This window comes from Episyrphus balteatus, chromosome 1, assembly GCF_945859705.1.
Source record: "Episyrphus balteatus chromosome 1, idEpiBalt1.1, whole genome shotgun sequence".
In the NCBI taxonomy this organism is placed as follows: Eukaryota; Metazoa; Arthropoda; class Insecta; order Diptera; family Syrphidae; genus Episyrphus; species Episyrphus balteatus.
In genome coordinates this window covers 127,167,202-127,185,676 of record NC_079134.1, presented here as the reverse complement: position 1 = coordinate 127,185,676, position 18,475 = coordinate 127,167,202, and the positions used below count along the sequence as shown (strand labels likewise).

Below are 18,475 nucleotides of genomic sequence, written 5' to 3'. Positions count from 1 at the left end.
CGCGTCTTCAAAAATACAGAGTTTTTTGTCTCTCCTGAAAAAAAAAATAAAAATGTTACTTATGTTGTTTTAACAATCACCGATTCATTTAGAGCCATTTTCTTCACTACAAGTTGAACTCAACTTGAGGATTTTTATTCTCAACTTGTGATTTTGTTTTTCTTCACTAAAAGTTGACAGTTTCAACTTTCATTTTTCAACTCTCGAGTTGATCAACTTCTGGTTTTCTCAACTTCCAAAATAATAGAAGTTGAGAGAGCAAAATTGAGATTTTTTATGAAATGTCATGTTTTTTCTTTCAATTTTTTGTTTCAAACGTTTTTTTTGTGCTGAATATCGCGATAAAAACAAAAAAAAATATTTTGTTTGCCTGAAAAATATCATATCAGAGGGTTTACTTTCACGTTTATTTAAATCGCTCATTGATGCACTTTAAATCAAATTTATGAAAACATATTTTTCCAAGGCAGACAGTTATGATAAGATAAAAAACTATCATTTCAAAATTATTGAGAGGCACACACACAAAGCACAAGAAGAGAGATATGTTTAAAATTAATTTATAGCAAAAAAAAAACAAAGAAAAATGCATTCTAAACAACGATATAATTTTATTTCTAATTTAAAAACGAATTTGAATTTTTGAACAAAAAATGCACAACTTCATTTTAAATGACATACACGATTGCTTTTCATAATTAAAACTGACAGATTTCTATTAACTGTCACAAATATCCCAGGGATATTTTTCAAACTTGATGTTGGCCAACTTCTGTTTTTAAAACTCGAGAGTTGAGAAAAAAATAGTGAAGAAAACAAATTCTCAACTTGTGTCTCAACTTTCGAGTTGATGTCAACTCTCAAGTTCGCCAACTCTCGAGTTTGCTTCAAGTTGAGTAATAGTGAAGAAAATCGGCCTTAATATATTTGTTTTTGTATTCAAACGGTGCAGTTAAAAAAAAAAAAAAAAAACATTTATTTCAAAAATCTCTAAAAATTCAAATTTCTTCGAGTCTTTCTATATTTTGAGCGAGCCAAAGATATTAATTAAAATGAAAATTGTAAACGCAGCATTTATTTTTGATAAGTAATGTAACTTTTAAAAGCTATTACATTTGGAAATTAAATACTTTAGCATTTTGACACACCCTGCTTAAACAGGTCTTGAAAGAAGGAAAATATGTCTTATAGAAACCGTTATGATTTATTAAAAAAAAGAAATCTTCAAAAGTGGTAAAAAAAACGTTTTTTTTTTAATTTTCTTACGGTAATATCTCAAAAACGGGAGCTGGTAGAATATTTTTGACTTCGGATTCAAGTTCAGCACATCAAAAACCTATGGAAAAGTATATTTTAGTGTCCGCACCAAAAAAAAAAAGTTAAATTTTGTAGATCAGTGTTATTTTATGAGAACAAAATCCTTAAGGGGTCGGCTACTAGCAACTCTAACCTACTAGATCTACTCATGAGTAAATGGAACAAATGGAACAGGGCTAATGTGAATTAGAAGCTTAACTTTCAACTTTCGATTAAATAAAATTCGATAGAATCCATAAATATCTGTTTCGGTATTATAATTGTATATCTCTTTCTACAAAAATGTTTGATTTTTGTGAATTATCTAACATACGAACTATAACACTGGTTTACAAGGGTTTTGTTGCCGAAACAAAAATATACTTTTCTGAAGGTTTTCGGTGTGCTGAACTCGAATCCGAAGTCAGAAACAACTAATCAGCTCCCGTTTTTGATATTACCGTTAGAAAATGCAATAAAACGTTTTTTTTAAGTTCTTCGGACCTTATTCTTTTGTATAAGGAAAATTGTTTGAGCATATTTAGTTACGGTTTCTATAAGAACTGTTTTCCATCTTTGGATACCTGTCTAAATCTTTTCAATATCTTTTGTATTGCCCTAGATATCTTATAATGAAGTTAGTGGGTTTGGCTTCATATATCATAAAGGAGATAATGACGTTTTTAAATTTATAAAAATACCAAACAACTGAGGATATCTCGGGCAGTAAAAAAGATATCGGAAAGATTTAAACAGATTTAAAAAGGTGGAAAATAGTTCTTATAAAAACCGTTACTAAATATGCTCAAACAATTTTACTTATATAAATGAATAAGGTCCGAAGTACTGCATTTCCTAATGGTAATATTTCAAAAACGGGAGCTGATGAATTTTTTTTTTGACATCGGATTCGAGTTCAGCACACAAAAGTATATTTTTGTTCCGGCAACAAAAAAAAAGTTTAATTTTGTTAACCAGTGTAATTGGCAATAATTTTGCCGGCATCGACTTCCCGAAAGTAACAGCTGGGTAGTAAGTGTCGTTTACCCGGTTGCCGGCTGTATGTAAAACCGCAAGTTTATAGAAAAATTTCATCTAAATTCCGATAATGCATGCAACAAGAGTCCAATTTGTTATCCATTAAAGTTGGCTTTTCATAAGAATCTAAGAAGAAAAAGCTTACCCGATCAAAACATCTTTGCACCGAAACAAAACATAAATCTTGACTTGATGCTGAATCTTGACATTTTATAACACCAACTTTGAAAAAACACTTCTTAAAAGATGAATTTCTTTCTGAACAGTTTCTCAAGAAACCACTAAAACACACTTGGCAATCACTTTCTTTTTATAAAAAAGTTATTTTTATTAAAATTTCTCCATGAATTGTTTTACTTAAGTGGGATAAACCTAGAGCTGTGGGTGGCACCAATACCGGGCCTACCGTGCTTGACAGGTTTGTAGGTGAATGAGAATTCTCCCAAATAATGACCAATCATTTCTGGCTTAATTTCAACCTGTAAACAGAAGAATTCCATTAGTCTCTAGAAACAGTGGTTAGTTAAAAATTTATAAAAACAAACCTGGCTGAAATCTTTGCCATTGTAAACACCAATGATGGATCCGGTCATCTCTGGAACAATAATCATGTTCCTCAAGTGAGTCTTGACGATGTCGGGTTTCTCATTTGGTGGTGCCTCTTTCTTGGCCTTCCTCAATTTCTTGATAAGGGCCATTGGCTTGCGTTTAAGGCCACGGGAGAACCTCCTGCGGGCACGGCTGTGCATCAGTTCGACAAGTTGGTTGCTGTGGACAAGAAAATGGACAGAGATTAATTTCTGATATATTCAACGAAGAATTTTATTTTTAGATACTTACTTTGGCATGTCCAAGAGTTGATCCAAGTCAACACCACGATAGGTGAACTTCTTGAACGCACGCTTCTTCTTGAGAGTTTCATCGACCTGGAAATTGGAAACATTTTTTTTTTGTTGAGTTTCAATTTTGGCAAGATTTTCACAATGATGTAAAATTTCACTTTAATACATTGAATAGTACAATTTACAATCGTTTAGAATTTAAATAATTAAAAAACTACAGAGGATTGCAGATATTTTTTAAGATTTTTTTAAGAAAATTTACCTCAGCCATCTTGACGTTTGAAAATTGCAGAACGGAAAGAAAAACAATTTGTTGTAGTGATGCCAAACTGAAAATATTGAAATCGGTTTGATTTAAGTTTTGCGGTAAATACGGTTGGCTAACATGTAAAATTGTGTTCACTGGTACAGTTAAAGCAAAAATAGTAATCTGTACACTAATGTCATTTTCCAAAATTATAGGAGTGAATTCCACCCTCTTTCATGTAATTTTCGAATTTGTTCACGACGAATTTGACAGGTGGTATGTTTTGACGTTTGCTTTGCATGTGTTGGCGAAACTCAATAATTAATTAAATAATAAAACAATTTTTTATATTTACTTTTATTGATTTTGTCAGTACCTTTATTAAATTTTTTATAAAATAAATAAAATTTTCTGCACAAGAAAAAATTAAAACAACCGTCCAAGAATTTGACAATTCCATGAAGAAGTGTAGAATGGTAATCACTCCGTCACTCCTTAATAACTTTGGCGATTGAAGAATTCAATCTTTTTTCAAGTTTAAAATTGAAATCATTCTTTTGGTAGTGTTTGTATAGTTAGCCCAACTAACATTTTTGCTTCCGAGTTTCGAGCCACGGTAAAAAAATTATCAGTAAACGCTGATATTTATACTTCTAAGAAACTTCTTAGGAGTATCTTATAGTTGGATTATAGGTGTGATGAGAAAATTATCTATAAGCACACTATAACGATGTTGAAAAGCGTTTAACCATATAGGAATCCATGACAAAGGTCCTTAGAAGCTTCTTATCATGATAACAATTTTATTCTTCTAAAGCTTTACAGGTGTACAAAAAGTAACATCTTGGAAGGTTACTAGAAGGCATGATTCTCAGCTTCTTGATTGTTCTTAAGGACGCCAAAATATATGTAGTGTTTAATAAACTGCATAATTTAGTAAAATTTATATTCAGGCAAGTGCGTTATTTTTTGTTGATTATTTTGTTAAAAAGTGCAAATAAAATACAATACAAGATCCCTTTGAAAAAAAATATATTTTATTTATTTCAGGTGATATAAAATTGGTTCCTCACATACATGCAGTGCTTCTCTAAACGGATCTGGTGTGCTATACCGCATACCCTCCGGTGTGGCCAACCCTTTACAGGAGTCTTACATTGTACTTCTCATAGGTTTAAAAGGAGTGATAAAACGAGGGTTATATGAGTCTTTTAGGTGTGAAATAAGTCATGACGAGAATCTTCTCACCATCGTTATAAAATCGAAATTGTTAAGGCTTGGCCACACCGGAGGGTATGCGGTATAGCGGTAACGATATTTGTACTAAAAAAATTCCACACCTGAACGTTGATGTGTCAGTTTGGAATTTTTTTCATACAAGTACCCTCACCGCTACCGCATACCCTCTAGTGTGGCTAAGCCTTTAAGTGAATTGAAGGCTTGGCCACACCGAAGATTACATGCGGTAGCGGTACGGGTATGAAAAAGTTGCCACAGCTGAATTTTGATGTTCCAGTTTGGAATTTTTTTCATACAATTACCCGTACCGCTACCGCATGTACCTACCCTTCGGTGTGGCCAAGTCTTGAAACAGGTTTAAGGGCACGATTGCATTGTCATCTCATTTCGAATGTAGTGAAAACGAACCATTATTTATAATTTTATTCTGGCAGTGCCTTTTACACCGGAAACAACTGAATCGGTTCAAAATACCAGTTATGTTATCCATATAATGACTACATTCTTCGCACCTCAATGACAAAAGTGTCATTCAAAAAAGTAAAACGTCAAAAAATGATCAAAACAAAAATAAAATATTTTTAATGTTTTTTTTTCTACTGCAACTGCGTTTGTATGGTGATTTGATAAATCTTTTGTTATCTTTTAAACTACCTTGAGTATTATAAAAATTCATTGCATTAATATTTCCAAATAAAAAAAGGTAAGTTTTGAAGATGTGGCATAATTTATCATGTAGTTTGGTCAGAGTTGCACAACATTTTTGTTTACTTTACTTTTCCGGGATTTTGCATATGAATTCAATGCTGACGTTGAACTTGCTAAAAAAAGGTTTAACGTTGTTTTGTGATTTTTATTTGCAGAAAAATATTCTAATTCAGAGAAGAGAAATAGAAATGAAATCCAATGAACAGTTTCATCCTTCCAGAATTTGGTTAAATTAAAAGGTTTTGTTTGAAATTTGTTTTTTTTTTTAGTTTTTTAATAATTAGTATTAACGAGAGGTAAGTTAACCATTTTGCATTAAAAAGTTACTCAATTTTGTATAAAATAAAATTGATTATTTTAGAAAATATAATAAATCAACTTGTAAAGATGATGTCCAGTTCGGGCCATGTCATGACACTGGCCAATAGTATTATTGGTGTCGGAATTCTTGCTATGCCTTTTTGTTTTCAAAAAGTAAGTTTTCTATGAAATTCAATAAAAGATTGTAATAAAATTTCACTTTCAGTGCGGTATAATACTTTCCATAGTCTTACTCATCCTAAATAACCTAATTACAAGAATTTCTTGCCACTATCTTATCAAATCGTCGTTATTAACACGACGAAAAAGTTTCGAGTTTTTGGGTAATATTTCAATTCTCCCCCTAATAGAAGAGTAACTAAAGCAAATTATTAGGGAACCCAATCGAACAGCTCCGATTTAGATGATCTTTTTTTTTCAACATCGCACATAGGAGTATTTCGATCAAAAACCTGGACAAAATTATTTTTTGAAGTAAAATAGAGCTGTAGCAAATGTATTCGTATGTATTCGTTACTAAAATGCGGGTATTCACTTCAGTAACGAGTAACGAAACGTTACTTTCTAAACAGTATCGTTACTCGTATGTTTCGTTACTGGGTACTGAAGTAACGAAACATACGAAACGTACGAGATACGAAACATACGAGTAACGACGCGATTCCAGTTTCAATACTAAATCCGATGTAAGAGATACGAAATGAAGTGATACACTCAATTTGTCGCATTTCGCATCTCGTGTCGGTATCGTAACCATAGTCAGAATGCTAACTGCAGATAATTATCTGGAGTTTACTTTTGTCTCGATTAAAACAGTAGTGCCAAGGTTCAATAAAATCATTGTGTTATCGATAATTTATACAGAAATATCAAAAGAGACGTTTTTGTATTTTCTCTATTTGACCGAAATATGTATACCCACGACGCAACCAATCTGTTTATGGCCTTGGTGTAAATGGTATTGATATTTAGCTTAAGAATGTACAAAAGTTTTTTGGTTTTTCAAAAAATTAGTTTATTTTCGGTGCAAAATTTTCAACACAAAAAAAGCAGAGAAAACGATGTTTGAAAATCACTCTCAATAGAAAAAATAAATGAAAAAATGTTCGACATGGTTGTATTGAAGTGTTAATATTTCGAGATCTGCGCATTGCACTTTTGAAATAAAGGTCTCTAAAGAATTGTGATAAGATTACTGAAACAATATAAACAAAAAATTACCAAAGTTTTGCCTAAAAATTTGGAAAAAAATCAAAAAAGTTTCCACGTTTGATTAAAAAAAAAAAACGAAAAAAAATCAATATAGCTACCTTTAAACACTTATTACATGAGAATGCCACAACTAATTTTAATGTTTATGACCTTAAAATGTAGCTTAGATTATAGAAATTGTTTTTGTTTTTTTTTCAAAAAAAAAAATTTTTACACCCTTATACCAATGTACGAAACATACTTAAAATACCAAACATACGAAACGTATCGAATACATGAAATATACGAAATGTACGAAACACACGAAGCATGCGAAAGTAACGAAACATGCGAAACACACAAAACATACGAAATATGCGAAAAACGCGAAACATACGAAAGTAACGAGTAACGATATTATTGATGCGGGTACTAGTATCAAAAGTAACGTATACATGCGGGTACTCATTTTGTCGTTACTTTTACAGCCCTAAAGTAAAACAATTTATTATTGCTAGAAACTGTTATTTATGCAATGGAAGGCGGTTTTATGTAAATTAGTTGAAAACCTTTAAAAACGCTTGTGATAAGAAAAACTAAATAAAATAGTATGAAATTTCATACACCCTAAATGTGAAAAATTATAATATCTAAAATAATAGAGCTTCTAGAAACGAACCATTGTGATTTTTAGGCTTAGTGAATCCAAATGGATTAATTTCAATAAAAAAATTTCTGGAAAATGTTACCAACCAGGAAGAAAAACACGTAGGGCGTATGAGTGATTTTTTTAAAGTGAAAATTTCATTCGCAAATTATTTTGTTAATCGCAAAAAGTTGCACCCAAATTTTTGATATTAAATTTAAAGAATAGTCAAAGTTATCATAAATCTATGTATCGAAGCAGAATAGTAGGGTATACTATAACAAAGCAATTAGACTTAAAAAAAAAAAGCAATAAAAATATCTATATGTAGCAGACTCTTTTCCCACTGTCATTTAATTGAACAAAAAACATTTAATATTTCCATAACTACTCTTTAATTATTATTCAATACCTGCAATTGTATTTTTCATTTGAAAATTTTATGTTTAAAAGCACACTCGCTCACAATCGATCTCCTAACAATACTCACCAAATCACCATAAATTACAAAAAAAAATCCAGAAAATAAACAGCTGACTTTGAACTTGTTTTGCCACACACTTTGCCACACAAAAAAGAAGTTCATCATATTAGCCCATGTATATTTACCATCCGCTTTGTAATTTTGATTTTTAGAAAATCGACTTTTGTCCAGCTTTTCGACCAGAATACTCCTATGTGCGTCGCACATAGGTCGATTTGCACGATTTAGGCTGCCAAAATTATTTTATGTTGTATTTTGTCCATATATTTATGTATATACGTTATTGGAAAATAGTACACTTCTTAAAATAAACATGTACAGTAGAACCCGCTTGACTTAACTCGTTTAACAGAAAAACCCTTGAATTAAATTTATTATTTATTATAATAAAACCAAAGTTTTTTTGTCGTTTCACTTAAACGCATTTGACTGTATTATTAACCAAAAACGTGAAACAGTAAAAGGAAAAAAATTGGAAAAATATATATAATCAGAATCAATTCTTAAGCCTGGGGTCGAATTACGGCATACGTTCGTTAACGAATGGTTGCTATGTGTCCCTATCGTTTTCTAATAATTAAATAGAGACATAAATAGTCAAAACGTTAACGTATGATCGTAATCGTGTGCCGTAATTCGACCCCAGGCTTAAGAATTGATTCTGATTATATATATTTTTCCAAATTTTTTCCTTTTACTGTTTCAAATAAACAAATAAAGTTTTTCGTTTAAAATAAAGCCTGAACTACATCAAAACACAGAGTCAAAAAAGTACAAAAAAGTAAACACGATGTTTTTTCTTCTTCCCCCTAGTAGCTTGTTTGTATATCTCTCTTTTGTTTTAAAAAAAGTATTCGAATCAAAAAGCTTGAACAAGACCAAGCTTTCAATTTTCACAAAGTTTTAAAAACAAATACACTCAAACAATATTTTATATCCTTTCCGTAAGGTAGCTCTTCGATCACATAGTTCCTGTCATTTTGCGAAAAAAAATCTCTTTTGACAAACAATTGAAATTTCAAATACAGTCGATTCCCTATAAGTCGTACTTCCTTTAGGTAAAATTTTCCTCTAACTCAAATTTTTTACCGTTTTTAATGTAACCGCCTGCAGCAAAAAGATTAAATAGATTCCTCTTATCCAAATTTCCCTCTAACTCGAACCAATTTTTGTGTCCTGTAACAATTCGACTTAGATGGAGTTGACTGTAATTTGTTTATTTTTTCAATTTTTTTTTTATTTGAAATTTCAAAACTTCAAAAACAAAAGAGCTTTTTCAGTTAATTTTTTCCAATAGATACCAGGTAAATGCACAGTACACATAATAAGGTAATATATTCCGAACGTTGTCAAAATTTGTTTGTCAAAAATGGGCACCAATCTGTCAGGTCGGCCTTTAATTTTTATATTTCAATCGCAGTAAACAGGAAATTTGTTTTTGTTTTAATTTATAAAATGTCATTTAAAAATATTATAAATTGAAAAATAACAAATTTTCTTCGTGCTTCATCGCGGAAAATGGTAAACAATTGTTTAAAAATTAGTGGTGTGCGTGGTTTTTCGGTTTTTGTGCGTTTTTCGTCGGTATTTTAAACAATTAAGAATTCGGTAGCTGACATTGGTCGCCAAAGTGTCATGTTTTGACAATCTGGCGACCAATGTCATTTCGGAATATATTACCTTTTTATGTGTACTGTGAGGCAAATGTACCTACATGTGATTTTTATATTTTGAGCTTTGTTTACTTTTTCGTACTTTTCTGACTTTGTGTTTTGATGTAGTTCAGGCTTTATTTTAAACGAAAAACTTTATTTGTTCCAGTCAAATTGTATTCAGACTCAGATAAAAGTGGAAAGTTCTGGTTAATAACGAATCAGAAGTATTTGTCAAGAAAATATGAAAAATTATAGAATTAAATTTCGTTTAAAAATCGGCACTTTTTGAGAAGAACACACAAAATACTATTTTCAAGCACTGATTTTATAGACTCTCTGAACTTTTTTGCCCTTTTTAGTGAAAACCATAAATTTTACATGCAAGTAGTTGAGACATGAAATGTTGGTAATGTTCTCCTCTTTCATTCCACATAAGCCTTTTTTTGAAAACGTCTCACTTTTCCAGTAATATCCCTCAGTTAAAAAAAAAATCTTGTGTGCAATTTACACGCGGTAGAAGTGAAACCTTAAAAAATATTTTTTCTTGAAAAAAAAAACCGAAAATATCTAACTTTTTTTTGTTTTATCACCTTTAAATCCATTTTTATGACATCTTAAAATAAATTTTATAACATCCGAAAGCTTATTGTTTCAGCTCGAAATATTTATATCGACCATGTCTATACAAGATCTACAAAAAAGAACTAGAATTGTTTGAACCCAATTAGTTTTCTCAAAAAAAGGAAAAAATCATTCTTTTTTCTCTTCTAACACCATTAAATTTTTTTAATTGACAACTTATAATAAATTTTATATCATCAATTTTATTATTTCATCTTTTAAATGACTCTTCAATCATATTTCTATGATTCCTACAAAAGAAGTAAGAATTTTTTAAAGTCAACCATGTCGAAATTTCAAACTGAGATTACGGTACTTCCTACACTGGTGACTGGTCATCGGCAACAGATCTCCACAGGTGTTTTGATGAAGTTTTCAAGTTTTTCAATTTAAGATTATGCAACTTGTAGACCACGTACCGTTATGTGTGATATATCAAATGAAAGGTAATATTATCTGCATGCGCATTAACGTAAAATTTTTATGTGCTCTTGATCAAAAGATATAACGTGTTTAGAAAAAGATTATATTTTCACCGTTTTCTCAGGATTTTGAATATGAAGTTGATTGAAATTTTGTCCAATTATAGTTTATTGTATTACCTATCTACAGTATAAATTTCATTTATCTATCTATTAAATCAAAAAAGTTATAATCAATTGATTCTTCGTGTCGCTTTTTCGTTTCATCTTGTTTCAAATCACTACCATACTAAAGAAGTTTTCACTTCAAAAAAATGTTTCAAACTTTTCAAAACTCAAGGTTTCCGCAGCAAGTCTATACGTCATTACCTTACCAAATACATAAAGTTTATTGTTAAAATAAAAATATTGCCGTATCGGGGGCGATAATATAACAAAATTCTTATCAAATGAAAACTTCAAACTGATCTATTCAAAAATGACCTTGAACTTAAAGGTCCGCTAATAGTATTAAAAAACCGTTACATATTTTAAAAACATACCAAAAACCATCATTTATTAATAGTTTTATTAAAATCCAATACTGGTTTGTTGAAAAAAAAACATTAAAAATGTGAAATTTCAAAATGTAAAATTTGATGTTTTACTCTTTTCTAATTATTAAAAATGAACTTTTTGGAACATCAGTTTTCAACCCCTCCCGTACTTTTAATTTGGCAAGTGTTGAAGTTTGGAAGATACATTACCATTGCTGACATTATTCTCTTACTTTGACTATTTAAATTTTTTTTACCATAACTTTGAAAAATTTAATTTTGACCATCTAAATGCTTCAAATCGACCTATGTATGTGCGTCGGTAATTAAAAATACTTTAACCTTTATAACCTAGTATGCAAATTCCGCTAAAATTTTAGCTCCCATAGAAATTATCGAAAAATTTTAGCCGAGCTAAAATGAATCCCATACAAATTATCGTTTACTTGTATGGGAGTTTTAGCTCGGCTAAAATTTAGCTCGATATGCGTGCCAGGCCTAAATTTTTAAAATTAAAATTATTTTTTTGTTGGAACAAAATCAATTTTTTTGCTTAAATTTCATATTTAAAATGAAATATAAAGATTCTCTACGTAATTTAAGGGAAAAATATATATAAAAAAAAAGTGAGACAGAATCTTCCATCGTTTAGGCGATAAATGCAATTTTCTGACAAACTGACCTCAAACACAAAAAAAAAATATTTTGAACACAACGGAAACGCCTAAAAAGAAGTCTTCGAAAATAAAATACTTTTTAATTTTTTTCATAAACTGTAATACATATTGACATTTTCTTTTATAATTTCAAATAATAACACTGGTCAACAAGGTTTTTACCACAAGAACCAAAAGATACTTTTCTATATGTTTTTGATGCTGCTGAATCTAAAGTCAGAAAATTTGTATTGGCCTCCGTTTTTGAAATTTCAAAATATCTCAAAAGCGGAGGCCAGTCAAATTTTTCTTCAGATTCGAATTCAGCACATGAAAAACATCTAGAAAAGTATATCTTGGTTCTTGTGGCAAAAAAAAGTTCAATTTTGTTGACCAGAAAAATTTGAAAAATAGGTAAATGCATATTTTATTACGAAAAATTTTTAAAAACGACATGTTACAATTTTTCTTCAAAATTTGTAGTTTAAGGACTAGTTTTTCAAAAACACTTAATTCAATTTACTTAACTTGAATTTTACAAATGCGAATAAGCTTTTTAAAAATAATGTATATTTAAATATTGTAGGTGTTGCCATTCTGTTCAAAAATTTTTTTTGTCAATTTGTGAGAAAATTGCATCCATCGCTTAAACGATGGAAGATTGTCCATCACTCCCATTTATTTGTTTTCCTTTTATTTCCTAGACAATCTTTTGGTATCAATTAATTTATGAAATTTAAGCAACATTTTTGAAAACAAATTTTTTTTGTTCACAAAAATCTTCAATCAAATTTCAAAAATCAATAAGTATTTTTAATTACTGACGTTTGTAAAAAAAGATCTTCAAAATCGGAGCTGTTCGGCCGGGTTCCCTAATATTGGCATTTTTTGAGCTTTAGTTACTCCAATATAAACAGTTTACAATTTAATTTAATTTTTATTTTTCCAGGTTTCCATGCTTTCGGTTCATCCGGGAAACTTTTAGTTGAGCTCTGTATAATTGGTTATCTTATTGGATCATGTATAACTTATTTTGTTGTTGTTGGCGATGTTGGTCCACAAATTGTTGGCAAAATATTCAATTTGAATCAAACTGATGGCCTGCGAACATGGGTTATGGTTTTGGTGACACTCTTTTGTATTCTTCCTTTGGGAATGCTGAAGAATATTGACAGTTTATCGGCTGTTTGCACAGCTTCAATTGGTTTTTACTTTTGTTTGATGGTAAAGATTATTTTAGAGTCAGAGAGGCATATTCTAGCCAATGATTGGGAAAATAAGATTGTTTATTGGGAACCGGCTGGTGTGTTGCAGTGTCTGCCGATCTTCAGTATGGCATTATCTTGTCAAATGTGAGTATGTTCATCTAATTTTGTAAAACAATAGTTTATAACAAATAAAAAACAATGTTTTGTTTGGATCTAGATTGAAGCACTTCATATGGAAAATTTCGTATTGTTTGTTAGGCAATCAATTAGCCCGCAATATGCCAAAGTCGCTAATATTTGCATGTCTCATAGCATTTTGACGTCATAGTTATTTTCTTACGTTTTAAAATCTATAGTTTGTTTTGACATAATTGAAATAACTGAGAAAAGCTGCGTTCCTTTTGAAATATTTATCTACTTCTTAGTACTTAAAACTACTTTGAACTACTTTTGTAATACTGAAAAAGTAGTTCAAAGCTGCTTTAAGTACTAAGCAGTAGATAAATATTTCCACAGGAACGCAGCTAATAAATCGAAGGACAAATATTACTGAGGAGGAAATAAAAACTATGTATAAAAAAAAACGAAAAATCATTCTAATAACCGTCTTACGTCTTACTTTGTTCAGAAAATGACGTTAATATTTTGTTCCTCGTGTTTCCTGAACGCATGCGCGTAGGAAGGGGGGGTCCTGGGTGGGCCAGGCCCACCCTAGAAAATCCATGGCCCACTCTAGAAAAATTGACAGTACTATGGAACTTTTAAGCCAGAACTATAATTGGAGGAAGCAGTCGGAAGCTTATGTCGAATTCACGTTTTTGTTGTTGTTTTCTTTGTCTTTTTGATAAGTTTTCATCCGTCGAGTGCGGTTGCGAGCGCTGTTGCCGTCTGTTTCATGTTCATCCGACAATTATAGTTCTGGCTCGTATAAGCTCCCACTGACAGTTATTTTTTTTTTCATAATATCGCTGGCTGAGAATTATAAGGTTGTTTGCTATAGTATAAGTACATACCTCGTTTATATGAGCAGACTCAGGGCCAGTTGTACAAGCGTGGTTCAGCTTCGGATCAGGAATTTAACTCTCCGATTTCGGCGGATTAGCAGTGGATCAACTTTATTTAAAGAATGTATCTAGCTATTTCAACCTATATGGACCTAGAACCAGTGCTAAAAGTCAAATTTACCACCGAATTCAGAAGATAAAAGTTGCTGAACCGTGGATTAAATATTTGTACAACTGGCCCTCAAAGGCCGGATTCAATAATTAGCTTTTTCAACTTAAAATTTTGGCACAAGACTTTATTTTGATATTTAGGCCGTGTGTGAATCGGGTAAAATATTTAGACGAGAATACATTTTTGACACTTTTGAGGTGAAAAGATAATTTCAGTTGTCAAAAATTTATCTTGCTTAAATTTTAATTTTTATCTTCAGAGGTTAAATATTTTGCAGAATATTTTGTGTATTTTTTTCAATATCTAATCAAGAACTGAAAATAAAGAAAGAAACATTATGAGTGTGTATTAGGGAAAATTAATATTTTTCAATTAATATACATTTATTTTATTTTATTGATGATGAAAAAAATTGTTAGTGAATGGCAACACTGTGTTGGAAGCTCATGTTAATATTTATAAATTAATTTAACATCATAAATTCTTTTGCTTTGCAGAAAAAAAAATATATCTACGTTAAAAATTTATTCAAATTCACACAGGTAAATTAAGCCAAAGATAATTTTTTTACTAACCAGACATTCAAATTTCTTAACTTAACCCAATGCCCAAAATTTCCTACATTTCGGCTTAGGTTTCAAGAGCACCTTAAGTAAAAATATAAAGCAAATAAAATAAAATTGTAAGAAAAATAAAAATAAATTTTAGATGGCAATTCGGTTTTGTGTGGATTCAAAACCCGAATAAGAATTAATCGATTGAAATTAATCACTTCAAAGTATTTGTAAAAATACATTCGAAATTAGTTCGAGTAAGAGGAACTTTTTTAAATATGTTTGCTATATTTTTTTATGATCGTTTCGACTGTTTTGGTATAGATTTTTTTTTAAAAAACATTTTTCTAATAGGAAATTTAATTCTCTACAAAAAGTTGCAAATGTAAAATATCAAAATTTTGCTTGGTTTACGAGTTATATTGAAAAAAACCAAAAAGGGGGCTTTTGCACCCCTATCTTCAATTTCCACTTTCTCATTTTATAGTACTCCGCGGTTTTATCTTCTCTCATAACCCATTGAACGATTCCTGCAATAAAAACCCGTGAAAGTCTTGGTTCCTTTTCTAAGACATAATAAATAGCCTACAACGGGAATGCAAATGGAACTTAAATCAAAATTTGAAAGCGTTCGGAAAAGAACTTTTTGAGATTTGCTAACAAACGCAAATAAACATCAGATATACTAAACACGTTGATTTCAACTTAAAATTTCTCGGAAGAAAAAAAAAGTAGAAATTATTTCAAAGGATTTGTTAGAATTTTTCTTACATTCGGATTCGAGCTTAGGACACCAAAAACCTCTAAAAAATGTATTATTTGGTTTCTGTAATAAAAAAGTCTAATTTTGCTTACCAGTGTAATTTAACAAAAATTTGAGGTAAAATCGGTTAAATTGTTTACAAATAAGTCAGAAATCAAGAAAACGGTTCTTAGGCAGGTGCCGTTAATAACGATCTAGAAAATTATTATTTTTTTTTTTTTTCATTTCTAAAGTAGGACCTGCTTTTTGGCAGTAAATGTACGTTTTTCTTTAATCAAAATACTCAGAATAATTTTTGAGCCATTATAGTACCGTTAGTTTTGGTTCTAAAAAAATATTTCTATAATTCTCTTCTGTATGGAATTACCAAGACCCTAAACTACCAAGTTTGAAGCAAATCGATTTATGGGTTTTGGTTGTACCTCGAGATAGAGAGAGCCTTTAATAGACAGACAGACAATTAAATATTTTTTTTTAGTTATTTTTCAAGATAAATTACTGACTTTTATCATTTATAGGCAATTGTTTGAAGTGCTTGAAAGTGTCAACAACCAAAGCTTAGAGAAACTAAATGAAATCATCAAAGAGGCAACTTGGATGTGTACTTTGGTTTACATTGCAGTTGGATTTTTTGGATACATTGCTTTTTGTACTCAAACATTTTCGGGTAAGTTTTTATCATTTCTTTAAACTATTTTTGTTTTCTAAATAAAAAAAAAAACAACAATGTCTTCAGGTAACATCCTGATAAACTTCACACCATCATTTGGCAGTGATGTGATAAAGATAGGGTTCGTTCTATCCGTGGCGTTTAGCTTCCCTCTCGTGATATTTCCCTGCCGAGCTAGTATTTACTCCCTCCTATACAGAAGAGTAAGTTCAAAATATCTATTTATATAAGAATTTGAAATTACAATTGATTGATGTTATAGGGTCATGCCGACACAACCGGATATATACCTGAAACACGATTCAAAACAATTACAGCATTCATTGTTGTAGGATCGCTTTGTATTGCATTGTTGATTCCATCAATAGAACTGGTAATAGGACTCGTTGGGTCCACAATAGGCGTTGCAATTTGCATTATATTCCCTGCGGCTTGCTTTCGAAAAATCTCCAAAAAAGATTCCACCGAAAGAACTCTCGGTCAAGCGTTAATTGTTGGAGGCTGTTGTTTAATGATTTTGGGGACATATGCTAACTTAAGTGCTATCGATGAGCAGCGTTCTGGTGCAATTCATATAATTACCGAGACTCCCACCAAAGCTGTGACACCGCTGATATTATTTGAAAATAAATTCGAAAAGCCAGTCAAAGAAGTTGTTAAAGATATTCCTTTGCAAAATGTATCTTTGGATATCAATTTACTTCCAGTTGATTCTAAGCCTCAAGAGAAGCCTCCAGAGCCAGTTGAGCCGAAGGCAAAAAAAAGTCCACCCTTGCCGGTGGATGAAGTAGAACCACCAATAGAAATTAAACCAACGGAAAAGATTCTTCTCGAAAAGAAGATATTGCCTGAACCAACGCCGTTGGTTGCAAAGCCTCCTCCAGTTGTATCTGAAATTCCATCGAATTCCAATGGAATTGCTAACGAAGCAATCAAAAATGAAGAAAAGATTGCTGCCGAGGAACAACAGCAAAAAGAAGGCGAAAACAAGGAAAATCTTGTAAAAGCTCAAAATGAGTTGATTAAGACAAAAGAACTCCTTGAACGCAAGGTCGATGAGCTTAAAGAAGAACTCGCCAAGCAAAATAAAATGACCCAAGACTTGGTAGTGGAAAAACTGGGTGAAGTTGTTGAAAAAGTTGAAGAAATCGAAAGACAAGTGCATGAGGAGAGTAAAAAGGAAGAAGATCAAAAGCCAGTAGAAGTTCCACAAATTCCGCTTCCTAAGGCTTCAGTTCTTGGAATTCTTACCGAGAACAATTATTATAAAGGAAATGCCACCAAAGAAGTGGTGAAAAAGCCTATCGTGGAACCCATGCCTCAGGTAGTTGATGAAGTTGCGGTTAAGCCTCCTGACGTTGTTGTACAGGATGCACGAGTCCCATTACCTCTACCATTGCTGATTAATGCATCACAAAGCGATGTTAAGAATGTTGTTGCAGATAAAAAGCATCCCGATAATGTTGTACCAGTTGATTCAGACAAAAAAGTCGAAGAATTTTCTAAGAATTCAGAATCTGTAAAAACATTAGAAGGTAACATCGTGAACGTCCTTAAGAGCAAACTTCCCGTAGATGAAGTTGAATCCATTGTGAAAGAAGCAAATAATTCTGCAGTTTTGAAGCCTCCATCACCAGTTAAAGAGGAAGAAAAGGAAAACATTGAAGCTATTCGTCGAGATATTCTTGAAGTTCAAAAAGATCAATCGGAATCAATTACAACTGTAAAGGCTTCTCGTGAAAAGAGAAGTGCGGCGTCTGAAATTAATATTGCTGACATAGAAGCCAAGCTACAACAAGAGAATTGTCTGAGTGAAGTTAAAGAAGAAACACTTCTCGCTCACAGTGGATTGGAAATGAAAATACAAGGAATAGGACGTGATTTAAAGTCAGCCAAAGATGATGATTAGTTGTAATGTTGATTTTGTTTTTCCTTTTTTAAGAAGCTAACCAAAAGATTTTTTTTCTCTTTTTTATGTTTTTGTTTTATTTTTTTTCATCTGGTCATTTTTTATGTCAGAATATTTTGTCAGTTATACTTTATTTTTCATTTCTTATTTTTCTTTCTCTCTTAAACTTTCTCTTTCATCACATAAACCCTAGAGACTGACTTTTTAATTTTTAAGCACTTTGATTAACACGAGAGTTCCACTATAGTTCGCATTTAGTATTTTAAAACGAAATACGAAATTAACAAGCGATT

The 18,475-nt window shown here is 31.1% G+C and overlaps 2 protein-coding genes across 2 annotated transcripts; one reads left to right on the top strand and one right to left on the bottom strand.

The window, feature by feature from the left end:
* Positions 1–2,633: 2,633 nt before the first annotated feature.
* LOC129906173 (uncharacterized) lies at positions 2,634–3,558 on the bottom strand. The gene is made up of 4 exons (XM_055981848.1): positions 3,439–3,558; positions 3,175–3,260; positions 2,880–3,102; positions 2,634–2,813 (listed from the first exon to the last, which is right to left on the bottom strand). The coding sequence occupies exons 1-4, from the start codon at positions 3,445–3,447 to the stop codon at positions 2,688–2,690; spliced, it is 444 nt and encodes a 147-aa protein (XP_055837823.1). The 5' UTR covers positions 3,448–3,558; the 3' UTR covers positions 2,634–2,687.
* A 1,687-nt stretch (positions 3,559–5,245) lies between these two features.
* LOC129906171 (putative sodium-coupled neutral amino acid transporter 10) lies at positions 5,246–18,248 on the top strand. Its single transcript, XM_055981845.1, has 8 exons — positions 5,246–5,365; positions 5,526–5,666; positions 5,732–5,844; positions 5,897–6,014; positions 12,852–13,254; positions 16,122–16,270; positions 16,340–16,476; positions 16,536–18,248. Exons 3-8 carry the CDS (start codon positions 5,758–5,760, stop codon positions 18,180–18,182), a joined length of 2,541 nt encoding a protein of 846 aa, XP_055837820.1. The 5' UTR covers positions 5,246–5,365; positions 5,526–5,666; positions 5,732–5,757; the 3' UTR covers positions 18,183–18,248.
* The last annotated feature ends 227 nt before the right edge of the window (positions 18,249–18,475 follow it).